The sequence below is a fragment of the Phycodurus eques genome, chromosome 10 (genome assembly GCF_024500275.1).
Source record: "Phycodurus eques isolate BA_2022a chromosome 10, UOR_Pequ_1.1, whole genome shotgun sequence".
Lineage (NCBI taxonomy): Eukaryota > Metazoa > Chordata > Actinopteri > Syngnathiformes > Syngnathidae > Phycodurus > Phycodurus eques.
The window spans coordinates 13,744,496-13,767,059 of record NC_084534.1 but is presented as its reverse complement, the minus strand read 5'-3'; the positions used below and the strand labels follow the sequence as shown (position 1 = coordinate 13,767,059).

The following is a 22,564-nucleotide window of genomic DNA, read 5'->3' as shown; positions in this document are numbered from 1 at the left end:
GTAAACGTTAACAACTAATGTGTTAGTGCAGCAGAACTGCACTACAGTGGACCCTCAATGTTCCCGTGATTCTTCTCACCTACAATTTTCCCCATTCAAGAATGAATGAAAACGGAAATAATCAATTTCGGATTACTGTGTGTGCCTTTGGGGTGATTCTCTTCACGTGAAGATAACTGGCTTTGCCAGAAAAAGAAGAAAATGAGCACTATTTTCTATGTTGGTAGACTCGCCCCCCACCCCCTCAAAAAGTGCACAAACGTGTGCGTGCAACTTTTTACATTGAAGACAAATAAATAAATATCACAGAAATGACTCATCATGACACATTCTGTTGACTATAGCGTCCATAAAGTCAGTGCCTCAATGTGTCCTAGTATAGCTACCTGCACTGTTGCCATCTGTGACAAAGTCTATTATTAATGTGAAAACATGTGGTTATCGGCTTCGTAATTCACTGGCATTAAAGCTTTCGCCCGTAGTGCTCGCTGCTTCGGGTTAATCGGTAATTATATGACAGCCCAGTTTGTAGCCTGGAGGAAGCACAATCACTGCAGTTTCCTGCCCAAATGCTGCAGCACGCTGGGACCGTGAAGGCACCACACGAGACGGACACGAATTCGAATTCCGTCGCGCATTAAGTCCGATTTTTTTACTCGCGCGAGAGCAAAAAAAAATAAAAAAAAGCTGCAGTCACAACGCCCCCCCCCCCTCCCCCCAACACACACTTTTTTTTCTCTCCACCGATAAATTGCCAAGAGTCGCAACATCTGGAGGACGAGCCAGAGAAAGTTTTTAAGGAGGCAGAGAGGAAGAGGGGGAAAGTGGGATCGCGAGTGGAGAAAAATGCACTGAAAAGTGAAGTTTTTTGGGGGGAGGGGGGAGTGCACGTGCCCGGCGTGCGGAGGGCAAGATCCGCGGGAGGGTGTAGATAAGGGTGGAGGGGGAAGGGGGAAGGAGCTCTCGGAGGGTGACAGAAGTCCACCTGGAGAGGTCAGAGAATGAATTAGCCAAAAGTTGGGATACTCCGCCATCCATCCACACACAAGGTGAGTTCGTGTCGTCGTCCCACTCGTCCTTGTCCTTGTCGTCGTTGCGGTACAAAACGACTTTCTATTGCGAGCAAATGAAAGTTCTTCACACACAGCTGTCTCTCTCAGCATGCAGGGACTCGTTAAGAGAAACCGACGCGTGTAATTCAAGCAAAAGCAACACGTTATTTACCTCGCAACTATCGTGAGAACACGCCAAAAGTTGCCCGATTTGGAAAGTGTTGCGTGTTACTCAGGTCGAAGTCTTTTTTTTTTGGGGGGGGGGGGGGGGGGGGGCGGGGGTCGAAACTTCTCGAAAGGTTTTTACCTTCCCAACTGAACTTTCTGAGTGCGTACACGTTAAAAGCTCGTTTGTTGGGGCGTTTTGAGGCAAAAAAGTCGTCAAGGTATTGAGTGGCTTGAAGCCACTCATCTGGACAGGCGCGCGCCAAACACACGCTGGCACGTGACTCAACTCCAACTCTATTTTGCAGTTCATTCTGAACAAAAACTGCATTTTTTTTCCCATAACCGTTTCATATCCACCTGAAGAAACTGTGAATTTAAAGATCATATTGATCTGGTCAGAGCCGTGGCTGTAGTCACTTTATCAAACTTGACATTCAGTGGCCTAACACTTGAAGGTTCTTTTTTTGTTGTTGTGCACTTTAAATATTTGATTCTATAAATCTTCGACCTACTTGTTTGCACTTACTGACATTAAATTACACCCCCCCCCCCCAAAAAAAAAAACATGATAAATGAATGTTTTGATGACTCAAATGTGCTGACCCAGCAGTCTCTCCCTATCATTGTCAAAAGACCACATGATGGAATGTCCGAGTGACTCACTCTTCAGACCTGTTTCTCGTCTGTTGTAATTAATCGTTATTTTTCCAAAACGTTCAATACCTGTTGTTATATTTTCAGATTTTAATTATAACAAAAAAAAAACCTTTCGTCTTCATTTGAATGACATTTCGGACAGCCCTTTCAGTGAGACCGGTCATCTCATATTTGTTCATATTTCAAAACAGTTTTCCTGGAAAATAAAATTTGAAGAGTCTCAACTGTCATACAACTGTTAAAAAGAATAAGGTTTTCACTGTTAATATTACATAATATACAGTATTTTACACAACATAAAACAGTGAAACATTTGGTCTTTAACGGCAAAAGTGTGACACAAATGTACTGTTTTGGACTTGACTGGAAGTACTATTGATTGACTTGTTTCTCAGTGACATAGTCAAAATCTAAATATTTCTTATAATAAAAATACTGTACCTGTAATAAATGTGTTCAGTATTAAAAGTTTATTCCTGTTCTCTTTTGGTTATTTTTGTCACCTCGTCTCTGAGCAACAACAGTTTCTAGTGCTTTGCTTGATAAAAGTTTTTGCTAGTATGTAAAATGACTTCCCCATCAAACGGAAGCATTGAAGCATTTCACAGTTGAAAACGAAGGTCATTCGAAACTAAATGTGATGAGGCATTTCTAGTTTTTAAAGAAAGTATAACCTGAATACTGTGTCTTTTACTAATTTAGGAATATCTTATACACGCTGGGATCCACCTCCCACCACGAACCACTTAACACAATAAGAAATTGTTCCTGTTATTCATACAGTGATCGTTTTCCCCATACTGTAATGATATGTTTGACTATCCCTTTCCACCAGGCTAGCTCCTCTGCCCCTCCACCTCCTCGGAAAAGAGCCAAGCCTACGCCCATGGATGAGGAGAGGTGTGCTCCTGCCATCTCCCCAAAGCCACCAGAGGATGGGGACCCCTGTCCCGCAGCCCCCCTTCCCATTTTACATGTAAAGGCTACCATAGAGATTGAAAATAAGGCCCTGATCCCAACAACAAGTAGAGGTAAGATAACGGGTTCTATCGTTCGACATGCATTATTGGTATACTGCAGTTGTGAATGGAACATTGCAGAAGTGACGGGTTGAGTAAGCTATGTAAAACATTTGTTGTTTTTGTAGTGGATAAACTGTGCAGTCGGCACAAAAGACACACAAAGTAGTGACAGAGGGATTCTTAGAAGAAAAAAATGACCTTTCAGATTGAGTGAAAGCAGATTTTTCATGAATGTAAACATCATTAGGCAGCACAGTGGTATTCGGCTTGGCACATCTGCCTCACAGTTCAGGGGTTCAAGATTCAAATCTCGGCTCTGGCTCTGGTCTATTATATTTGTCACATATTTATTTATTATTGTAGTATTGTATATAATGGGCGGCACGGTGGACGACTGGTTAGAGCGTCAGCCCCACAGTTCTGAGGGCCCGGGTTCAATCCCCGGCCCCGCCTGTGTGGAGTTTGCTGTTCTCCCCGTGCCTGCGTGGGTTTTCTCCGGGCACTCCGGTTTTCTCCCACATCCCAAAAACATGCATTAATTGGAGACTCTAAATTGCCCGTAAGTGTGACTGTGAGTGCGAATGGTTGTTTGTTTGTATGTGCCCTGCGATTGGCTGGCAACCAGTTCAGGGTCTACCCCGCCTCCTGCCCGATGACAGCACGCCCGCGACCCTAGTGAGGAGAAGCGGCTCAGAAAATGGATGGATGGATGTATATAATGGAAGGATGGGTAAACATCATAACTAAGCATCCAGGATTTTTTGTTTGTCCACCCAAACCTGTCACTGATTCAGGGATATTGTCATCCACTGCCCTCTATCGAAATAAGTAGTAATATGACATATGACAAAGATAGAGGTTGAGTTCAGTTCAAATGGGCTGCACTGTTTTTTTTTTTTTTTTTTTTTTTTGTTACATGTTGTATGTTTGCTGATTACACATTAAATCAAGTTGTGGCCAGCAGCTTGGTTTGGGGTCCATGGGAAATAGCGGCTTCCCCTAGTAGATGCCACATGGCAGCCACAGCACTTGCTTGAGGATGGGTCTGTGCTTCCTTGGATGAGATGAGAGGGTCAAGATGAATTCAGCTTAGTGGAACACCGAAGATCACCTATGGGGCTGCTGGGAATTTGCGTGTGACCTTTCCCCTTTGTTTGATCGGTCATGGGGTAGGGAGGCTGGTGGTGGGGCGTGGTTGGCAGGAGGTGGACCATCTGGTGCTTGAATGACTCAGCCAGAATTGGGAATGCGTTATGGCTCTTAATGTTGAGTAGTTGTGCATCAGCAAGTCTAATGAAGGAACTATTATGGAAGCGTGCAAAGATTTACGTCATGTCGTGTTGCCATGGCATCCTGCAACAAAACACTTTATTGAGACCTTTTTTTATTCTATTTTTATGGTTACTGTATTATATTTGCTAGTCTTGTAACGACTAGTCTCTGCTACTTCCCATATTCCTGTAGTGAGATTAAGAAGAACATCAACTCTATTGAACTCTATTGATAATACCTCAGGGGATCTTTTTTAAGTTATTAAGAAGCAGGATGGTGCCTCAACGTGTTCATTTAGCTAAGCTGACGTTACCTTTGCCAAATCAGGAAGCTATCACTAAGTATAACTGAGACTTCTATTAAAGTTAGACTGGCAGTCTGCTTGACTGGTTGCGTGTGCTTGTGTGTGTGTTGAGGGTATGTAGGTGAGCCAGGGTGGGGAGGAGAGGATTGGTCAGGCTACCACTGAGGGCAACAAGGCCCTGCTTTCAGTGCTCCACTTCGGTCCTCCCTCCCTCCCTCCCTCCATTCACATCCAGAGAAGCCAGGATTTTGGGGCAACACGGCGTACACAACGACAGTAAAAAAAAATAAATAAATCTGACAGCCCACATACAACACTTACAAGAATCTACCAGATATTTGCCTAGCCAGCACATGCATTAAAACTGTTTTCTCTTGCTGTTTGCGTCAACAGCTCATGACACATGACTGAGTCTCTTTGACTTCCTAAGAAGTGGTACAAGACCTGTTCACCCACTGCGCTGACGTCATGCTTAGAGACACTTCAAAAACACAAATAGAGCAAGACCAAGAATTGGTCAATGTCTGAGCTGGCTGTCAGCATTTTCAGAAACATGCTAATAATAACAATAATAATATTAATAATAACTAAATACAGTATTACCTTTAAAGGGACCCAAGGATGCTTCTTTTATTCGAGACATTATATTAAAATATTTGTATACTTTTCTAAAACTACATACAGTAAAATTGCAGTTTTTTTGTTTTTTTTAAACATCATTTTACTAATAATGTTTCTATTCACCATTTATTTTTGGTACCAATTAGCAGTTCAAGACAGCATGATTTTATTGTGTCAATCTCTGGTTGGAGAAAACACTACATTTGATTTTTTACGGTGTACCAGAAAAAGTCATCATGCACATTGAACAAAATATTTCGTATTATAACCATAAAAAGGTGAATTGCAGTAAATTAATAGCTTTTCCAGAGTGACAGATTTAGCAGTATAAATCTAAATCTATCTTCTGTCTGTATTTTGATGAAGTTATTATAGATTAAACACATCCACCGCTTGATGCATTTAATCAACATGTACATGTATTTATTTATTCAAACCATTTTGGTATCACAAATTTGATAACTGAAATGAAACCATTTTTACCAAACTGTCTACATTTTAATGATGACTGTCTCCCTTGCGTAGTGAGCAAGCATGGACAACAGAGTGCAGAGAGATCTTTTTGCAATCTAGTTGTCCCCGATTGTGTTCACAGCTTTTCCTGCTCTAATAAGTCAAGCTCCCCTCATTGGCTCCAAGGCCACGGAACGGTGCTATGTTTTGACAGATGTGTGCTCCTCACTGTTGGGAATGTTGCTCTGCCTCAGACATGAAGATGCAATGAGGCTATCTGTTTATGTAGGCAAACCTCAGCTTCATATGCTAACCCCTCATTCTTTTGTTTTACCACTGGCATCTTTTTTTTTTTTTGTGCCTCCTATTCAGTGTTTTTGACCCACTTCTCTCATGTTCTTTTATCTTGCTCTGTGTCGCATTCCTTATCTGAGCCTACTAATTCCTTGATTTGTACAGTATATACTGTATGGATGGATAGCTGGAATCCTGTTTTGGGACTGTTTGTTGATTACAATTCCTGTTTGTTTCCTTATACTGATACACTCACCTTGCACAATAATCTAATGAGATCCAATGCAAGAGCTGCATCAACATATTTGCCTTTACAAAGATAACTTTGTTCAGGTACTTTGCAGCTGTGTTTTTAAAATGAGATCTCTTTAGATGGTGGCTGAGCAAACAAACTGTCTGTAGGACACGTTTTATTGAATAATTATGACTTACTGTTTTTAAATACCCAGATAAGTCATTTACATGCTTTTTTTTCTCACGACATTAAATATGTTTGCTGCCAAGTGCTGAAAACATCCAAAGACTGAGAAGAATATCGTACTAAATTGTTTAGCTATAGCTTAAAACTCTTTTTCTCATCTGACCTGATTCCCCATGACGAAAGCGGGCTGGGGGGTATACTTTCTGGCATCAATTGCCCGCCCCCCACTATATAAGTGCCAAGTGCCCTCATTCCATGCAGTGGCTATTCGGCGGAATTGCCACTTCCTTATTCATAATAACTTGACCCAGTCCTTCCAGTATAGCATACAGTTAGCTTTCAAACTATGCCTACAAAAAATACATCTTCCCTGAAGTGTAATGTCTTATTTGGGCTACAGTATATCTGCCGTGGTGTGACCCCACACAAGGCGCATAGTGAGGCAACAGCGAAGTGGACAGGCTCTGCTTTCCTGGCGGCCAGTTGCCAGCCCGTCAGCTGCTAGAGTAGCCGCGGGAAGTCCAGCTTAACTACATTAGGGCCGTCACCACCCAGGTCCATCGCACTGCTGTGACCACATATGGCGCATCCTTCAATGGCCACAGCAACACGATTAATGGCTAAATTTCAACATAGGCAAAGGAGGGAAAATTGTCCCGGCGTGGGGCTCAGAGGCTGCCTGGCTGCCACAGAATGCCTCTCTGCGGCCCTTGAGAGTGTGTGGAATGTGCATCGCTGGGAATTCTGACACATATTTGATTGTCAACTGAAAGCTCCAAGAGTTGGGATTTTCAGAGCATTCTGCGACATGCCCACAGCATCTGGAAGCTGAAAGAATGTCTCAATTCTTGACCATTTTGAAGCCCGATTTCACATACATCGCAATTTTTTTTCATTCATTCAAATTTGACAGTCTTGTTAAAAAGACTCTTTTTCTGTGATGTGTCAAATTTACAAGACCTTTTTTTGCAACTTTCCTGGGCCGTTGACTTTTTTAACTTCAGTTCCATCTGCGGCATGACTGCCCTATTTGGCCAAAATGCAAGCCGTCTATAACAGTGGACAATGAACTGAGCTGCACATTTGTCTGGATCTACACCAAAATAAAATGGGTTATTCCTTAGCCCATGCACCACTTCTCTGTAACAAACTATATAAACTTTAAAAACAATCGAACCAACCAGCAGACAGCAATCAAAAACAATTCCTGGCCTAACACAATTTGTGCTTGGTTGAGGTAATTATTTGAATATTGTCGCCCAAGGTCTAATAAAGGGCTTTCTTATTATATGGGAGCAATTCATTTAGTGAGGTGAAAATAGTTATTTGTTGACAAACTCAACATTGATCTGTATTGTTAGCCTATATTCTACCACAACGTGACAACATACAGTAGTTGTGACAATAATTCTCTTCACTGTCATTTCATCTTGTTTTGTCATTTAAAACTGGCTGCTTTTAGGGTCTATCTAGTTCTCTGTAAACATGTACCAGTTTGGTTTACACACCTTCGCATATGAGTCTGTGGTGGAGTCATCAAGACTTAGTGAATGTTTAAATGATATTTATTCAGTTAATTCATTAATATACATGTATACAAATACATGTATTTTTTTTCCTCCAATAACAACTACAGTCTAAATATTGGTGATATTTTGTTTGATCGCGTCATGTTTGTTCCACACTAAACTGCAGTATGTTTTCTCCTATTCTGTGTTTGAATGCAACTGTGTGCCTGCCTGTCTCATTTTAGTCACAGAAGTTCATTGAGGCCAATGTCTAATTTAGTTTCCCACCAAGATTGAAATAACCGAGGTGCAATTTGGGGCATTTTTACAACATATTTGAAGTACAAAAATGAGTGAGCTTTCTTGCCCCACCACTTCTCCACCTAGCAAACGTTTGAAAAATTGTTGCTGCCTCTCACAAGCACGCAAACACATATTAACCGATGAGAGACTACGTCAACATAATTTGAAAGGCAATAAACAAGCCTTTCATGTAAAGTCACTTGGTGCAAGTTTGAATTGAAGATCAAATGGTTGTGAATGCATGGGTTGTCTCCTCTGGCTTCAAGTTGTCTGCTGCCATCCTTTATGTTTCATGATTGGTTATCATTATTATAATCGTTATTCTTGAGATCACCAAGCCGTCAATGTTACCAGAAACAATTATGTTCAGCCTGAAGTGCTCTTGGACCACTGCTTACAACATGTTTAGAAGTGAAACTGTACACTTCAATGCATTAGCCTGCACAGTACCTGACGACGGGCAGTGTGATATTTCGTACTGGATTGATCAGTGCTTTAACATCCAACTACCTTAATAATGTTAATAACCACACCATATTGACTAAAAAATGTCCGGTGCTTGCTATTTTCACAATCTCGAATCTCTATTTGCAGTCTAACTACCACTGAGTCACAGTTACCCAATCCAAAAAACTGAAATTAATATTTATTTCATAATTGCTTTCTGTTTTTCTGGAAGATGTTTGTCTTTCACATTTCTTAACACTGAAACACGAAAGATTTGCTGCCAATAAAGGCAGAGACCTTCTGTGTCGTAGCAATACACGGTAAGCTCAGCTGCCTTTGCTACAGACAAAGTATCCCACAATGGCACAAATGCACATTGCTGTAGAGAATGACATACTGAAACAGACAAGATTTGAATCTGAAGGTGACTCAAGTCTGTGATTTTAGAGATGCAGGGAAAATAATTTTCAGGCTTTTATAGTGAACTACATTACATTACATACCGTTTATTTATTTTATTTTTTTATCTCGATACCTAACTGTAAAGAGTTGAATACAGTGTAACAGTATAACAGTTATTAAGGTGAAGGAAAAAGACAAATCTAAGTGACAATCTAACACAATTACTATAATGTTTAAAAGTAGTCAGTTTAAGTTTTTAATGAGCTTCTATCACTGTCATTCGTTCAAAGTATAATCTCTCTTTAAACATTCTGGTTATTTGTGTGCGTGCGCGTGTGTCAACCAGACTGCAGTTAAACAATGAATTCCACTTTTCTTCATTGTATGCGTGCTCCTGCATGGATTTGTTTTTGTTACTTATTGGATTCAGATACAACTGTATCAACCAGAGTTGTGTGCTCCCTCGTGTTATGCTCGTTCTGGTCAAAACCCTCAGTGTTCGTGTGTGGTTTCAATCAGTTCCAGTTGTTACCACTGGCCAGGCAGATACTACAGCACTGTCCCCACAATATCTGTGCTACAAAATTCTGCTTTGATGCTCTCCACCTCTTTCGAGTCCTCTTGACTTCTATCTCCCACTATATATTTTTCTGGCTCAATCAGCTATTAAAGTGTGCGCCAATACAAAATGTGCACTCATAAGGTTACATAGTGCATCTTTCCAATAATAAAGCATAATACGTGTATAGGGTATGGCACTTACCAGCTTTTTTGGAACGTGTTGCACCAAAAAAAGTTCATCAGTTTGAACATTAAATATCTTGTCTTTGGTGTGCATTCAATTGACTATGCAGTAGGTTGGAAAGGATTTGCAAATCATTTTGTTCTGTTTTTATTTGTTTTACACAGTGCTCCAACTTCATTGGAATTGGGGTTTGTATATAATAAAATTGAAATCTAAAAAATGCCTATAATAACATTATTGTTTATTAAACTATGGTCTCTGTCAGTCTTTTTTTTCTTTTTTTCTGGACAATACTTAGTTGTGTTTTCCCTGCATGAATGCACAACAAAACATTGTTGTTTTAGTTTTCTCATGCAGCAGAACGTTGTTTTCAGACTCTAAACTCCAGTTTTACAAAATGTCTGCTCTGCAGATGGTTTGTGTTGTACAGGGACACGGCAATTAATTGCGACGCTGAGTCAAATATAGTGCAGGATTATATTTGAGGAAATACAGTATCTGTCTATTACAAAATTATTCTAAACTCAGCTGTTATTTAACTAACTTTTAATTAGGGTCATTAAAACATATTCATTTGACGTGATTGTCTCTGATTTATTACCAATTATTTATGATTGTCCAAATCCTCAGTATGTTATATAAGTCCAAGACTTTGCTCAAGACAATATATAGAGTAGAGTGCCATCACATCACAGCATTTGGTCACTTTTGGTGATTATTTCTATCTGTCTTAAAGGCAGTAGCGATCCCAGTCAAAGAAACAGGAAGCTGTGCTATCCTGCTGCTGGTTTAAAATATGTCACATCATTTGCATCAGCTCATATAGTAGCCTCTGTGCATACACAAATGTTTGTGCATGTGTGTGTGTGTGTGTGTGTGTGTGTGTGTGTTATCCATATGTTTTTGCTTTACTAGCTGTGTTTACCAGGAAAGCAAAATTCCTCCCCTTTGCCCTGCAGTGACACACACGCAAGTGCATTGTGGATATGCACATACATTACTGCAATTTTGGAAACATGCATAAACACAAGAACATTATGTGAACAAACAACTGTGTAGGGACATAGCCGGGTCTCTTCAGACCTTGATTGCTCTGGTCTGATTCCAATTAGAAGCTCATCATTCTCAGATCTCCTGAATGGCTGAGGTCGGGCGGGTTGGTGGTTTGATGTTGATGCCAGTTAACAATTGTTTGAGGGCCTGCTTGGATGGGACTAAGGGCTTTGGTGGGAATGTGTTTAGTTCTCAGGAACTCCAAATTTTTTAACAAGGCTGTACACAATCATGATTTTTGGGGCCGAACACCGATCAGCAAATTTAAAAAAACGATAACCGATCACCGATCCAATCACAAGATGGACCAATGTGTCTATTTAAATGACTTTTTCATTTACTGTATATACTTGTGTACTTAATTGCTCAAAAATTATATTTACAATAATGTATCTTTGTTCATCTATTTATGCCAGTGAGGCATAGTGACAGACAGAACAAATGAATGGTCTTCTATTAGATGTCAGGAAGTACATACATTAATTAATGTATCCACTTTTTGTGATATTTTTGTTTGTTGGTGTGCCGTGAGATTTTTCAATTGTAAAATATCTGCCTTGGCTCCATAAAGGTTGGGAATCACTGCTCTAGTCAAATCATGTATTCTAATCAGTCAGGTCAAACCAACATTACAACATGACAGAAATAATGGGTGCTAACTTACTGTAATTCAGTTACTTCACACGCCGAAACTTCAGCTAACATTGAGTCTAGCTCCAGTAGGTCAGGCATTGGCAGCTAGTGGCCCATGTGCCGCATTCCCACTCACAGTCAGTGCAGCCTGCAAGTTCGGGGATACAATGTGGATTAGGTCCAACTTGTAATGATTCAAATCACTGATTTGGAAAAGCGTAATAGCCGCCACCCAAAGCTGAGGAACAAGAATACAATTTCAGCAGCGAGCCAAATTTGGGAATTTATTTAACGACTTTTCTGACCCTGCCAGCAACTATCTTTCAAAAAAGCAATTAGCGGCCATCACAATAGCATGCACAAAGACAAATATGTTTTTGGGATGTGGGAGGAAACCGGAATACCCGGAGAAAACCCGCACAGGGAGAACATGGAAACTCCACACATCCGGGGTCGGGAAAGTGAAATTTATTTAATCTATTTAAGTTCCAACACTTGCATGAGATGACATGGTTTGTCTAATACACGAAGGCTACTTTACTTCCTGCAGTGTTTTGGTAGTGAATAACATAGACTTGGGTGAAAAGCTTGTGAGATGGCAGCTGTAAGGATGGATTTACGCTGCAGGTTTAATGCCTATATTTCTAGTGACCCATATCCCATATCAATGTACAAAGATTCACTGAATACATAAAACAACCTGCCTGTGTAGGTGTCCAAAATGCAACTATACAAGGGTTACGACAACATGGAATTTAGGTTTTGTCCCTTGATCCATCCGTTTTCTACAGTGCTTGTCCTCATTGGGGTCACCGAACAGCTGTAGCCTATCCCAGCCAACTAGGCCGAGAGAAGTCATCAGTCAATTGCAGGGCACGTACTGTATATAAAAAAAACAATCATTGACATTCACATCTATGTGCAATTTAGTCTTCAAGTAACCTAACATAGATGTTTTTGCAATGTAGTAGGAAACTAGAGGATGCAGAAAAACCCCGCATAAGTACAGAAAGAACATGCAAACGGCACAGAGGAATGCTTGAGCAGAGATTCGAAACCTTAATCTCAGAACTGTGAGGCAGTTGTAAACACTAGGTCACAACAGAGAAGAAAATAATAACCTTGCCATTACAGTGAAACCCCGCTTTTGCGGGGGATAAGGACCAGGCCGGACTGCAAAAAGCAAAAATGCATCCAAACTAATTGGGAGAAGCTTCATCAAGCAACAAGACAATGACCCAAAACACACTGCCAACACAACAAATGACTTCTTCAGGGGGAAAAAGTGGAAGGTCTTAGACTGGCCAAGTAAATCACCGGACCTTAACACAATAGAGCATGCATTTTACCTCCTGAAGAGAAGACTAAAGGGAGAACCCCCAGAAACAAACGAGAACTGAAAGAGGCTGCAGTAAAGGCCTGGAAAAGCATTTCAAATGAAGAATGCATCAGCCTGGTCAAGTCAATGGGTCGCAGGCTTGAGGCAGTTATTCCAAGTAGGGGTTATGCCACCAAATATTAAATGTTATTCACTTAAAGTTAACTTAATCATGTCTGTGTCAATACTTTTGCTCACTTGAAAAGTGGATGGTTTCAAATAAAAGGTGCTCTGTCCTGAGTTGTTTAACACATCTAGATGTAAATACCATAAAATAAATGCTGGAATTCTGAACTTTTGTCTCATATTCACCTTTTGATCTGAAACCCAAATATCTTCAAAAACAAAGGAATTGACCTTGCCGATCCAATAAGTTTGGATTTTTCAGGCTTGCATTGACAGAGTTTGCGCTGCGGTTGCGGTCGTTGCGTATCCAATAGATATCTGATTTTTTTTATGCACGTATTCAGGATACTTGGTACCGATCTGAGGATATCTGATATTATGCATTATTTTTCTCTTTCCGCTGCTATGACTCACATCTGAATTGTGCCACTTGGGAGCAAAACATTGGAACTGTGTCACTTGAGCCATTTAGTGCAAAGGAAGTTGAATCTGTGCCTCTTCCTGAAGGAATCAGGGGTTTGTTTGTCTTTGAAAGGAACATCCGCAGTCATTTTATATCTTCTTTGTACTAGTCTGAGCAAAATACTTCTCTCTTGCAGCTCAAACTTAAACGTCTTTGCAAAGACTTGACAGAAATGTGAACGTATTTGTAAGGCTATGCCAGCTATTAGAGGGAATGTATTTGAAGTGAGTGTGGAGCCAACATGAATTTCGGGGTGAGAGGCTGGGGACAGAGACAGGACAACAGATAGAGAAGTGAGCGAGAGTTGCTAAAATAAATAAACATAGCCGGGAAGTGTTGAGTCCATGCACAGGATGTGGTTTGGCTTGTGTGTGCATATATGTGTGCGTGAATGTGTTTTTATCAAACCCAGCTGGCACTCATTTACCTCAGAATGAGTCTGCACCTCTTGGAGGCCCAAGCTTGCCCTGCTTTGAAGGCCTCCGTGTTGTAAATGTGCGTATGCACGTGTGTGTGTGTGTGTGTGTGTGTGTGTTGTGTACATAATAACAGCTTCATTAGTGCAGTGTGAGGTGCCAGTGCACACATAAAACACCCAGACATGCTGTATATTTTGTATGCTGTATATTTTTATATTAAATGTGTGTGTGTTCTCCTCCTATATATTTTTAACACACACATACATACTGTATACTCTCAACACATACATACACATACACAGAGCCACAGGATTTCAGGTTACACAAGTGTGCACATAGACCCCTGAACAATCCCAGGGGGTTGACTATAACAACTTCCAGATGCAGGTTGAGCACAGAAAACACACCAACACAGACACACACTTAGACAAATCTTCTGCTTTGTTGAAGTCAGCAGAGCTGCTTTTTAAATTAATGAAGTGGATGTGGATGTGAACAACAACAAGAATTGACATGTTTTCACAGGCAGAGAGTATGGCTTTTTCATCATACAAATATGGCCACGAAAAGCAACGCTTCAAAAAGGTTCTTGTATACTGGGAATCACCTTCAAAATAAAGTTTACTGTGTGGTCTCAGATAAAGGTTTAATGTTATCTTAGGTGCTTTGTCTTTGTTTGTTTTTTCAGATGTGGCCAACACCTACACTGAGCCCCTCATATTGAGGTCAAATGTCATCCCAGAGAGGACACAAGGTGACGACGGAGGCAAATGCAAAAGTAGCCTCTCGCACCCGGAGCTCACAACACCCAGCAGGGGTATCACATGTGAGTAAATAGCACATTCTCACGCACAAGTTCACAGACGTACACACAAATAGAGAAAGACTGGTGAGAATCGTGTTTCCATTACATATCACAAGGTCGGATGAGTCACATTGTCCTGACCTTTAACAAATAGGTCCACAAAAATAGCGACATTGTCAGCCAAGTAGGATACGTTCTTGATTTCTGAACACAAGCAAGCCTGCGTTCAAATCAGCACACTTGAAATGAAACACGTTTCCTCCTTTCTTCTGTCTTCTTCCTCTCTTCATAATGGGAAAACGAGTGTTGTCGTTACCTTGACGACACTGTGGGCGAGTGCGGCTGCCGCTGAAAAATTTGCTTCCATTTGTAAATCTCATTTAATTGTTCGCGCTTCACAGGACATTATGTTATCAGTCAAATCAATATGCATCCTAATGAAACATTAGATTTAATAAGTTGAAAGCCACATGCCTGATGTCATATTCTCTTCCAGCAGCCGCTAAATGTCATTTTCCTATTTTGTTTGTCAGCCTTCCTAAAAAAGACATCGTGTGCCTATTAAAGAAATATGTCAGTATCTGCTGCTTTATTTGTTATTTGAAATGCACCATGTGTTGTAGTTAACGGTCCTATATTGAGCCCTGTTGGGGACTTTACTTCTCATTTGTATTGACTAAAACATCCATCCATTTTCTGTACCGCTTATCCTCAGTAGGGTCGCGGGCGTGCTGGAGCCTAGCCCAGCTATCGTCGGGCGAGAGGCAGGGTATACCGCAGGGCACATAGAAACAAACAACCATTCGCACTGACATTCACAACTACGGGAAATTTAGTCTTCAATCAACCACCACGCATGTTTTGGGGATGTGGGAGGAAACTGGAGTACCCGTAGAAAACCCACGCAGGCACGGGTAGAACAGGCAAACTCCACACAGGCGGGGCTGGGAATTGAACCCCGGTCCTCAGAACTGTGAGGCAGATGTGCTAACCAGTCGGCATCCGTGCCGCCTTGACGAAAACAATAATCGAAAAAAAAAAAAAAAGGAAACTCCTGTATCAAAAAGATGTAATAAACATCAAACTTGCAGCAGCTTGTGTGGACTAATGGAATGAACCACAGAACATGATTACCTGTATTTTCCAGTGCTGGACTTTTAGAGCGCATTCCCGCCAACTTTGTTTGGTCCGAACCAGAATAGCTGGTGTGAAAAGTGTCTGAGACAGCCGTCTGAACCAAAGAGCCAAAATTTGATCAGACTAAAGGAGGTGGTTTGGGGTTACATCAAATTGTATTACAGTCTGGTCGGTTTAATCTGAAGTGTAATAACACCACTTTCAAAACAAGTATAAGAAGACAGAGTGGGACCGCCACATCTTAAAACGTACGAAAAGTACAAACGCCTTTTTAATACACAATCAAAGTATAGGATGACAATGATCATTCACATGATGATGGCAATACATAGGAATATTACAGTTATGGGGCATCGTAAAACCGAGTAGCTGATTAATTCATTAACATTTCTCTCGATTATGTGGAATTGATTGTTGATTGACTCCGGCTTCCCCCCACATTCCAAAAACAGGTATTATTGGTTAACCGGAGACTATAAATTGCCTATAGGTGAGAACGTGAGTGTGAATAATTGTTTGTCTTGATGTGATCTCGTGGCCAGTCCAGGGTGTAGCAGCCGCTCGGCCAAGGTTAACTAGGATAGTCTCCAGTTAGCCTTGACCAATGAAAGAACAATTTAATTTCATCTTGAAACAGTTGGATGAAAAATTTTGTGCACTACTTGGCTGCACGCAACAGAGGCACTGTTGATTTAGTTCAAAATAGTTTGGAGTCTAAAGAAATGCAGTCCAACTGTAAAAGGCATATTAAAAGCAAAAACCTTGCTTACGGGTATATAAAAATAAATTAATAAATAACTTTATTAGAATTCAATGTTTTATTGTTTTTAACATACTGTAAGAAATAGTGATAGATAATAGTGATAGTCAGTGATAATGGCTTCATTCAAACACAAGTCTAAGCTACTTCCCTGAAATTGCCAGTTTTCCTGTCCTGCATTCCTCCTGCTAGTTCGTAGCGCCGCTCCGCCTCTGTTTTTGTGATGTGCATGTCCAAAACACCTGGAAGTCCTTTCTCTTGAATCGTATCGTTATCAGCCGACACCACCCACTTCCCTCCCTCATATTACAAGTTCAACGTATCAGCCAGAGAGACTGTCTCTCACTCTTTTCGTCTGGAGCACAGTTACGCCCGCTATATCAAAGCCAAAGGTTGCACAATTAGGCTGCCTTTCCACCACCTCTGATGTATATATGTCTTGCTCTGGCTCCAATTTGAAATAAGGCAAATGTAAATCCAATCGTTCTACTGTGTCGTTGAGTTCTACAGCCACAGCCACGGAGCTAAGTCCCCTAATGATTGCTCTCTAAACGTTGTGCTCCACATTGTCTAAGTGTGCCTTTTCTGCAGTTTTGTAACAGTGACTGAAAAAGCAAATGTGGAGTGGGCAGACAGTTCAGTAAGTTGACATATGAGCTTGTGTTAGAGAACTATGAGCGTTTGTTTCCTGGAATCCAGTGACGGGTGACACGCACATCCAAACCTGCCCCTTGGTAATAGCTACTTTGTGGCAACTGACTGACCCCGCAGCTCAGTTGGGAAGCGTTTAAGTAGGTGAATGGTGAGCGTGTGAGTGGGTGTGTGAACGTCTGCTGTGTCTGTCTGTGGTTTTGCCTCACGACCTGGTCTATTTGCTGTGTGTTCCTATTCTCAGGCCCACGATGGTGGTTTGTTTGAGTCATGTGCTTTCTTCCCAACAGGGTTCTATATCCTTATAAAATCTATGGAACCCGCTGACTCCATATGGTAGGAAGAGTTATGCAACATGGGTTTAGTTGGAATTTTTTACCATGCTTCACTATCTTTTGCACTTCTTTCTTAGATGGGTTGCTTCACCTACAACACAACTTCAAACTAAACAAGATGCATAAAATGACTCAAGGTGTGTGCTGAGGTCATGGCTATGCGAGATCTGTTTATTAGCGTGTGTTTGTGTGTCTGGGTGTTATTTGCGTGGCATTGAGCTTGAAGAAACAGAAGCAAAAACAGAAGGTTTCTCAGCACTGACGTTGTGATGACATTGTAGCACAAGCATGTGTCTGGCGCTGGGCCTATGAGGAGCTGTCTGAGAACAATGTGCCACGAGAGCTGTTAACATGTCTGAGAGTGTGTGCGCAAGTGTGAGTTAGACAGACGCACTCCTCGGTGATGTCATGAACCCGCCAGTCTTTGACGTCAGGCTAACAGCAGTATGTGCATGCTTAATGGCCCTGCTTCACCAGGCACTTGTAATTTATCACAGAGAAGTTCACAGTAGTGTTTATGACACAAAGCTAGGTTAAAATTGTTTTGGTTTTTTCCGTCAGAGAAATGGATCTTTGTTCCTCTCTGACTCATGCTATACGTTCGCAAGAAAACTGATAATTTATGTGCAGATGTGTTGACAGCCCAACGAAGACATAGCCCTGCAAGTATTATGTCTTTAACAAGATGACAATAGAGTTATTGTTGCCTTTTATGTCATCATCACGGGGTGTGCAATGCTTTGTTGGTGGGAAATTTAGCAGGACAGTGCCAAACTGCACTCGCGGGACAGTTCAGTAGCTGCAACTGCTCAATTTAACAAGATCCAATACAAGACCTAAATAATTTAGGTCTTGTATTGGACGTATAAATCATTTCAAAAGATGCTCTGGTTTCTGCTGTCACAGACTGTTTAGCGGTGTTAAAGACATCATGCAGCTATGTTTCTTGTTGTTCACCTTTTTTATCTTACATTATTTGGCTGTACAAATTGGGTAAATTAATATCAATAACTTTCAGTACGATGTGATACATTTAAACAGTAATAATTGAGCATCAATATAATTTTGAAACCAAATGTGTCTTCCAGCTTTCTTCTCGTGCTATCTGGTATCCCTTGCTGCCTTCCACTTTGTTTGCAATCACTTAGTCATTGACAAATTAGCACATAATATACCGACCTCACTTGAAAGGTGCTTTCAAAGTTCCCTTTTTGTTGTCCAAATCAGTTGTTGGCTTTGTAAAAGTGTAAATCTGTCTTAATCCAACCTCTGATTCAGTTCTATTCCATTTCACACAGTAAGAAGATCCATCCATTTTCTTTACCGCTTATCCTCACTAGGGTCTGGAGAAAACCCACCCAGGCACGGGGAGAACATGCAAACTCCACACAGGCGGGGCTGGGATTTGAACCCCGGTCCCCTGAACTGTGAGCCAGATGTGCTAATCAGTCGCGCACCGTGCTGACGTAAGAAGACCCAGCAACCAAATTCAATTATTCACTGTTCAAACCAGACCAAATGTACCTCATTAAGGGGGAAGATGAATTAGGGTTTGATTATAACAAACCACCCTAATAGTGTTTTCACACCAGCACACTCTAATTCATTTCCCCTTTGGTTGACTGAACACAAACATCTCTAGATTAACATTTCATCTGATAGGAGCATGTCTTTTTAATTTACTCATGACATCTTTGCACTCTGCTATTTGCTGGTGTACTGTCTGTAGCCTGTTTGATGATCCTAATAATTGAACTTCATAAACAAATGTAAATTATTTGTTCTCCATGTTTTGTTTATCGGTGCTGTTTTGCTCACTAGTCCCAACTTTCCTATTCTTCTTATTCTTGCAAAAAATAAGAGAAGACAGCGCTCTCACTTGGTTTATTCTAAAGGATTTTGGTTGCTTTGAATTTTAATTCTAAGAAAAGGAAGTTAAGATAAGTCTTCGTGGACCAAGTTTACAAACCGCCTACTGGTTTCGGCCAGAGAAGAATTATAGATGGCCCTTAAGATGAGAAAAAGAGGTCCAGGCTTCTGTGTTTTAGGTTGGTATTGCAGGTCATGTAAAATGCTGCTGTGTCTCATGTTGTTTCACTATGCCCAAGTCTAACCATCGTTTCCTTATGTTTACACACTATTTCCATTCATCTGGAATTCACTCAAGTGAGTCAAAGGCAAAAATAAATAAATAAATAAAAAGCAGTTGCTAGGTTGAGATAAACAGTTTTGAATGTCAAAAAGCACAAGTCTTTCCAGAATGTATCGTTATTTGTATAATCACCACTCTTATGTGACAGCTAATATTATCCTTGAAGAGTACCATTTACAAAATGAACAAAATAGGTCAGATTATTTTTGCATTGTATTTGTGGGGTGTGGACCTATTTCATTATTTAATATTTGGTACGACTGTAATGTATTGGCGGGGGAAATGTTGTAATGGGGAGTCGCAATCGTTATTCTCTCTCCGTGTTATGTTCTTTCCCCCACGACTTTCGACTTGAGATAAACATTCACTAGTATACCATGAAAGAGTGCTGTTGTTACAATATGCTTAAATAATTCGACGGATTAGCTCTTTGAGGGGCAACGGTGGTGGCGGCCCGCGGAGGGCCGGCTAAAGGGGCTTCCCGGTCAGCCAGGATGCGGCTTCACGAAGCGGAAGTCCACTAACAGCCGATGCCAGCCCGTGGGTTAGCGTTTGTTGGGACGGAGGCTGGCGCAAACAAAAAGGCGCCTCTCGCCCAATCGATTGCGTGGAGATGCGCAGACCGGCTTAGCGGCTGCGCTCGAGCCATTGGATGGACTCTGGGCACCAAGGTGTTTTACATCAAAAATGTAAAACCAAAAGCTACTGAAAGTGACATTCAATAAGTCATATAAAAATACTTGTTAATATTTACTGAAATTAAGAGAGGTTGTTCTATATACAGTACAGTCGTATGTGTGAAAAAGAAGGGCCCCATAGTTACCTGGCCCGCACAGTGTTTGAATCTGTTTATTTTGATACTGGTGTCTACGCCTGCAGTTTTTCTTTTGTAGTTGGTTCACAGACAGTACTATAAAGGAAACAAATGAATTCCTTGCACGTCAAACATTTTGTATTTCTAAATCTGTAGCTAGGCAAGATGGGTATTCCATGCCAGACCTCAAAGATTCCTCACTAGTAAACCCCAAAACATGGCCAGCCACTGTGTTTTAGTGAATGTCTTCTACCATGCATTAAAATCATTCGATCAATGGCTAACAAATACATCCCATGAGCAAAAATGAGTTTTACATATGAACTGATAATTATGACGAGGTTTTGACACACCATTTATACATACCACGAAAATCGCACAAAACAAACAAAAAAAACAAAACAGGCCTCATTAACATTAAAGTATTGATCACTGGTTTATTGTAGCCAAAAATGCGTGAAATTCTTTGTGGAGGTGGTTTTAAATAGCGTTTTACAGTATGGGGAGAGATATGTCTCAAAATTATTTGTTTCCTTTTTTCAAATCCACAAATATATCCGCGATTTACATGTTTACAAGTTATATATATATATATATATATATATATATATATATATATATGTATGTTTGAGAGCGAGCCACTATTATTTAAACACTTTATTAATACGCTGTTTTTTGTATCTTGCTGACAGATGAGGAAGGTGATTTTTTTTTTATATTTTACTTACTAATTATGAGGCTGCTGGTTGTCCACCTTGTTCAGCCATGGTCAATTTTGGGGGGATTTCAGCAGGGTCAGACCATAGACTATTGGATTCCCATAAAAATGACTTTCAGTCAAGTATCAACGGTGACAGCAACATTGCTGCCTAGCGGATGGAGGGAGGGCCTTCCTAACTCAAAAATAAATGCACGTGCTCGCTGATCCACAAACGCACTTTCAACAATTCACAAGCAAAATTTAATATTTACAAATGATAAGCCATGATAAATGCACACACGACATTAAAAAACACATGTAAATCGCAGATATATTTGTGGCTTTGAAAAACGCGCAAATAATTTTGAGACATCTCTCTCCCCGTTTTACAGCACCAACTTGCTTGACTTGTTTAAAAGAATGCAAGTGTGCAATAATGAGGACGGGATTGAGGGGGTTTTCTTTACTGGTAAATATACAGTATCATATAAAGTACTCCGCCGTTCAAAGCTTTCACCATATTCACCTCTAAGCTGCAGCAGTGGAGATGAAGCAGTTAGAGACAAACATAGTTCCCAGTTATCCCGGTGGCTCTTGCCAACAGAGGATAAGTAGAGAGATGAACACTTCTCTGGGCTGGGAAGGAGGTGTGTAAGTACAGGGTAGCTGAGATATGCCAGGAAAGGAGGTAAAGGGTGTGGGTGTAAATGAGTTGGGTGTGTGCGTGCATGAGGAGGGGGTACGGAGCGCTCTGACTGTTTGTGACTCATTTGATTACGCACTCTGGACCATTGCACTTAATAATATGCATAGTAATATAGTATATGCGCATGCGTTTGAGCATTGGGGACAACACGCTGCAGTTTCCCAGTCTCATCATGTCAACACCACACATTGGCCCAATTCCGCTGTTATTTTTAACCACTGCTGAATCATTATGTTTATGAGTCACGCCTTTGCAAGTTGTCCTGCTTCAAATACCTACAAACACCGACCCATTGCTTTGCTTTCCTTCGCTCTCACGCTCACTTCATCTCACTTCTTTACATTCTCTATTTCAGACAAAGGGATCTTTATGGTTTTTTTTGTTTTCGTTTTTTTTTTTTTTTCGGAGTAAGGCTTTCATGTGTTCATCCATGCATATATTTGTGTGCGCAAGTGGGTCTAACCTCAAGCTCTCTTTGGAGACAGTCCAGACTGCAGGGCTCTCAAAGTTTGTCTGTTTGCATGCCAGATCCTGCTATATTCATGCTGTCACACACACACACACGCACACACCACACAAACCCCGAACCGCAATCCTTCGAGGACAATGCAAACCAAGAGGCGTGTGCACCATCCCACCACTCTCTGTCATCCCCGTCATCTCTCACCAAGAAGTATCCTGGCCAGCTTGTGGTGTTAAAAGCTCTATTGTGAAAAATTCTTAAACAAGGCAGACACAGAAGTGTTGTTGGCAGGGGTGGGTG

The 22,564-nt window shown here is 40.9% G+C and overlaps 1 protein-coding gene across 2 annotated transcripts in view; it reads left to right on the top strand.

Moving 5' to 3' along the window:
* The first annotated feature begins 667 nt into the window (after window positions 1–667).
* Window positions 668–22,564, top strand: part of mdfi (MyoD family inhibitor) — a 32,969-nt gene continuing 11,072 nt past the window's right edge. The window contains exons 1-3 of one of the 2 annotated variants that reach the window (XM_061689111.1): window positions 668–1,049; window positions 2,713–2,908; window positions 14,430–14,567. In XM_061689111.1, coding sequence (XP_061545095.1) covers window positions 2,764–2,908; window positions 14,430–14,567 — 283 coding nt within the window. In that variant the 5' untranslated portion in view covers window positions 668–1,049; window positions 2,713–2,763. The remainder of the gene's footprint in view (window positions 1,050–2,712; window positions 2,909–14,429; window positions 14,568–22,564) is intronic. The other variant, XM_061689112.1, reaches the window with a different exon arrangement.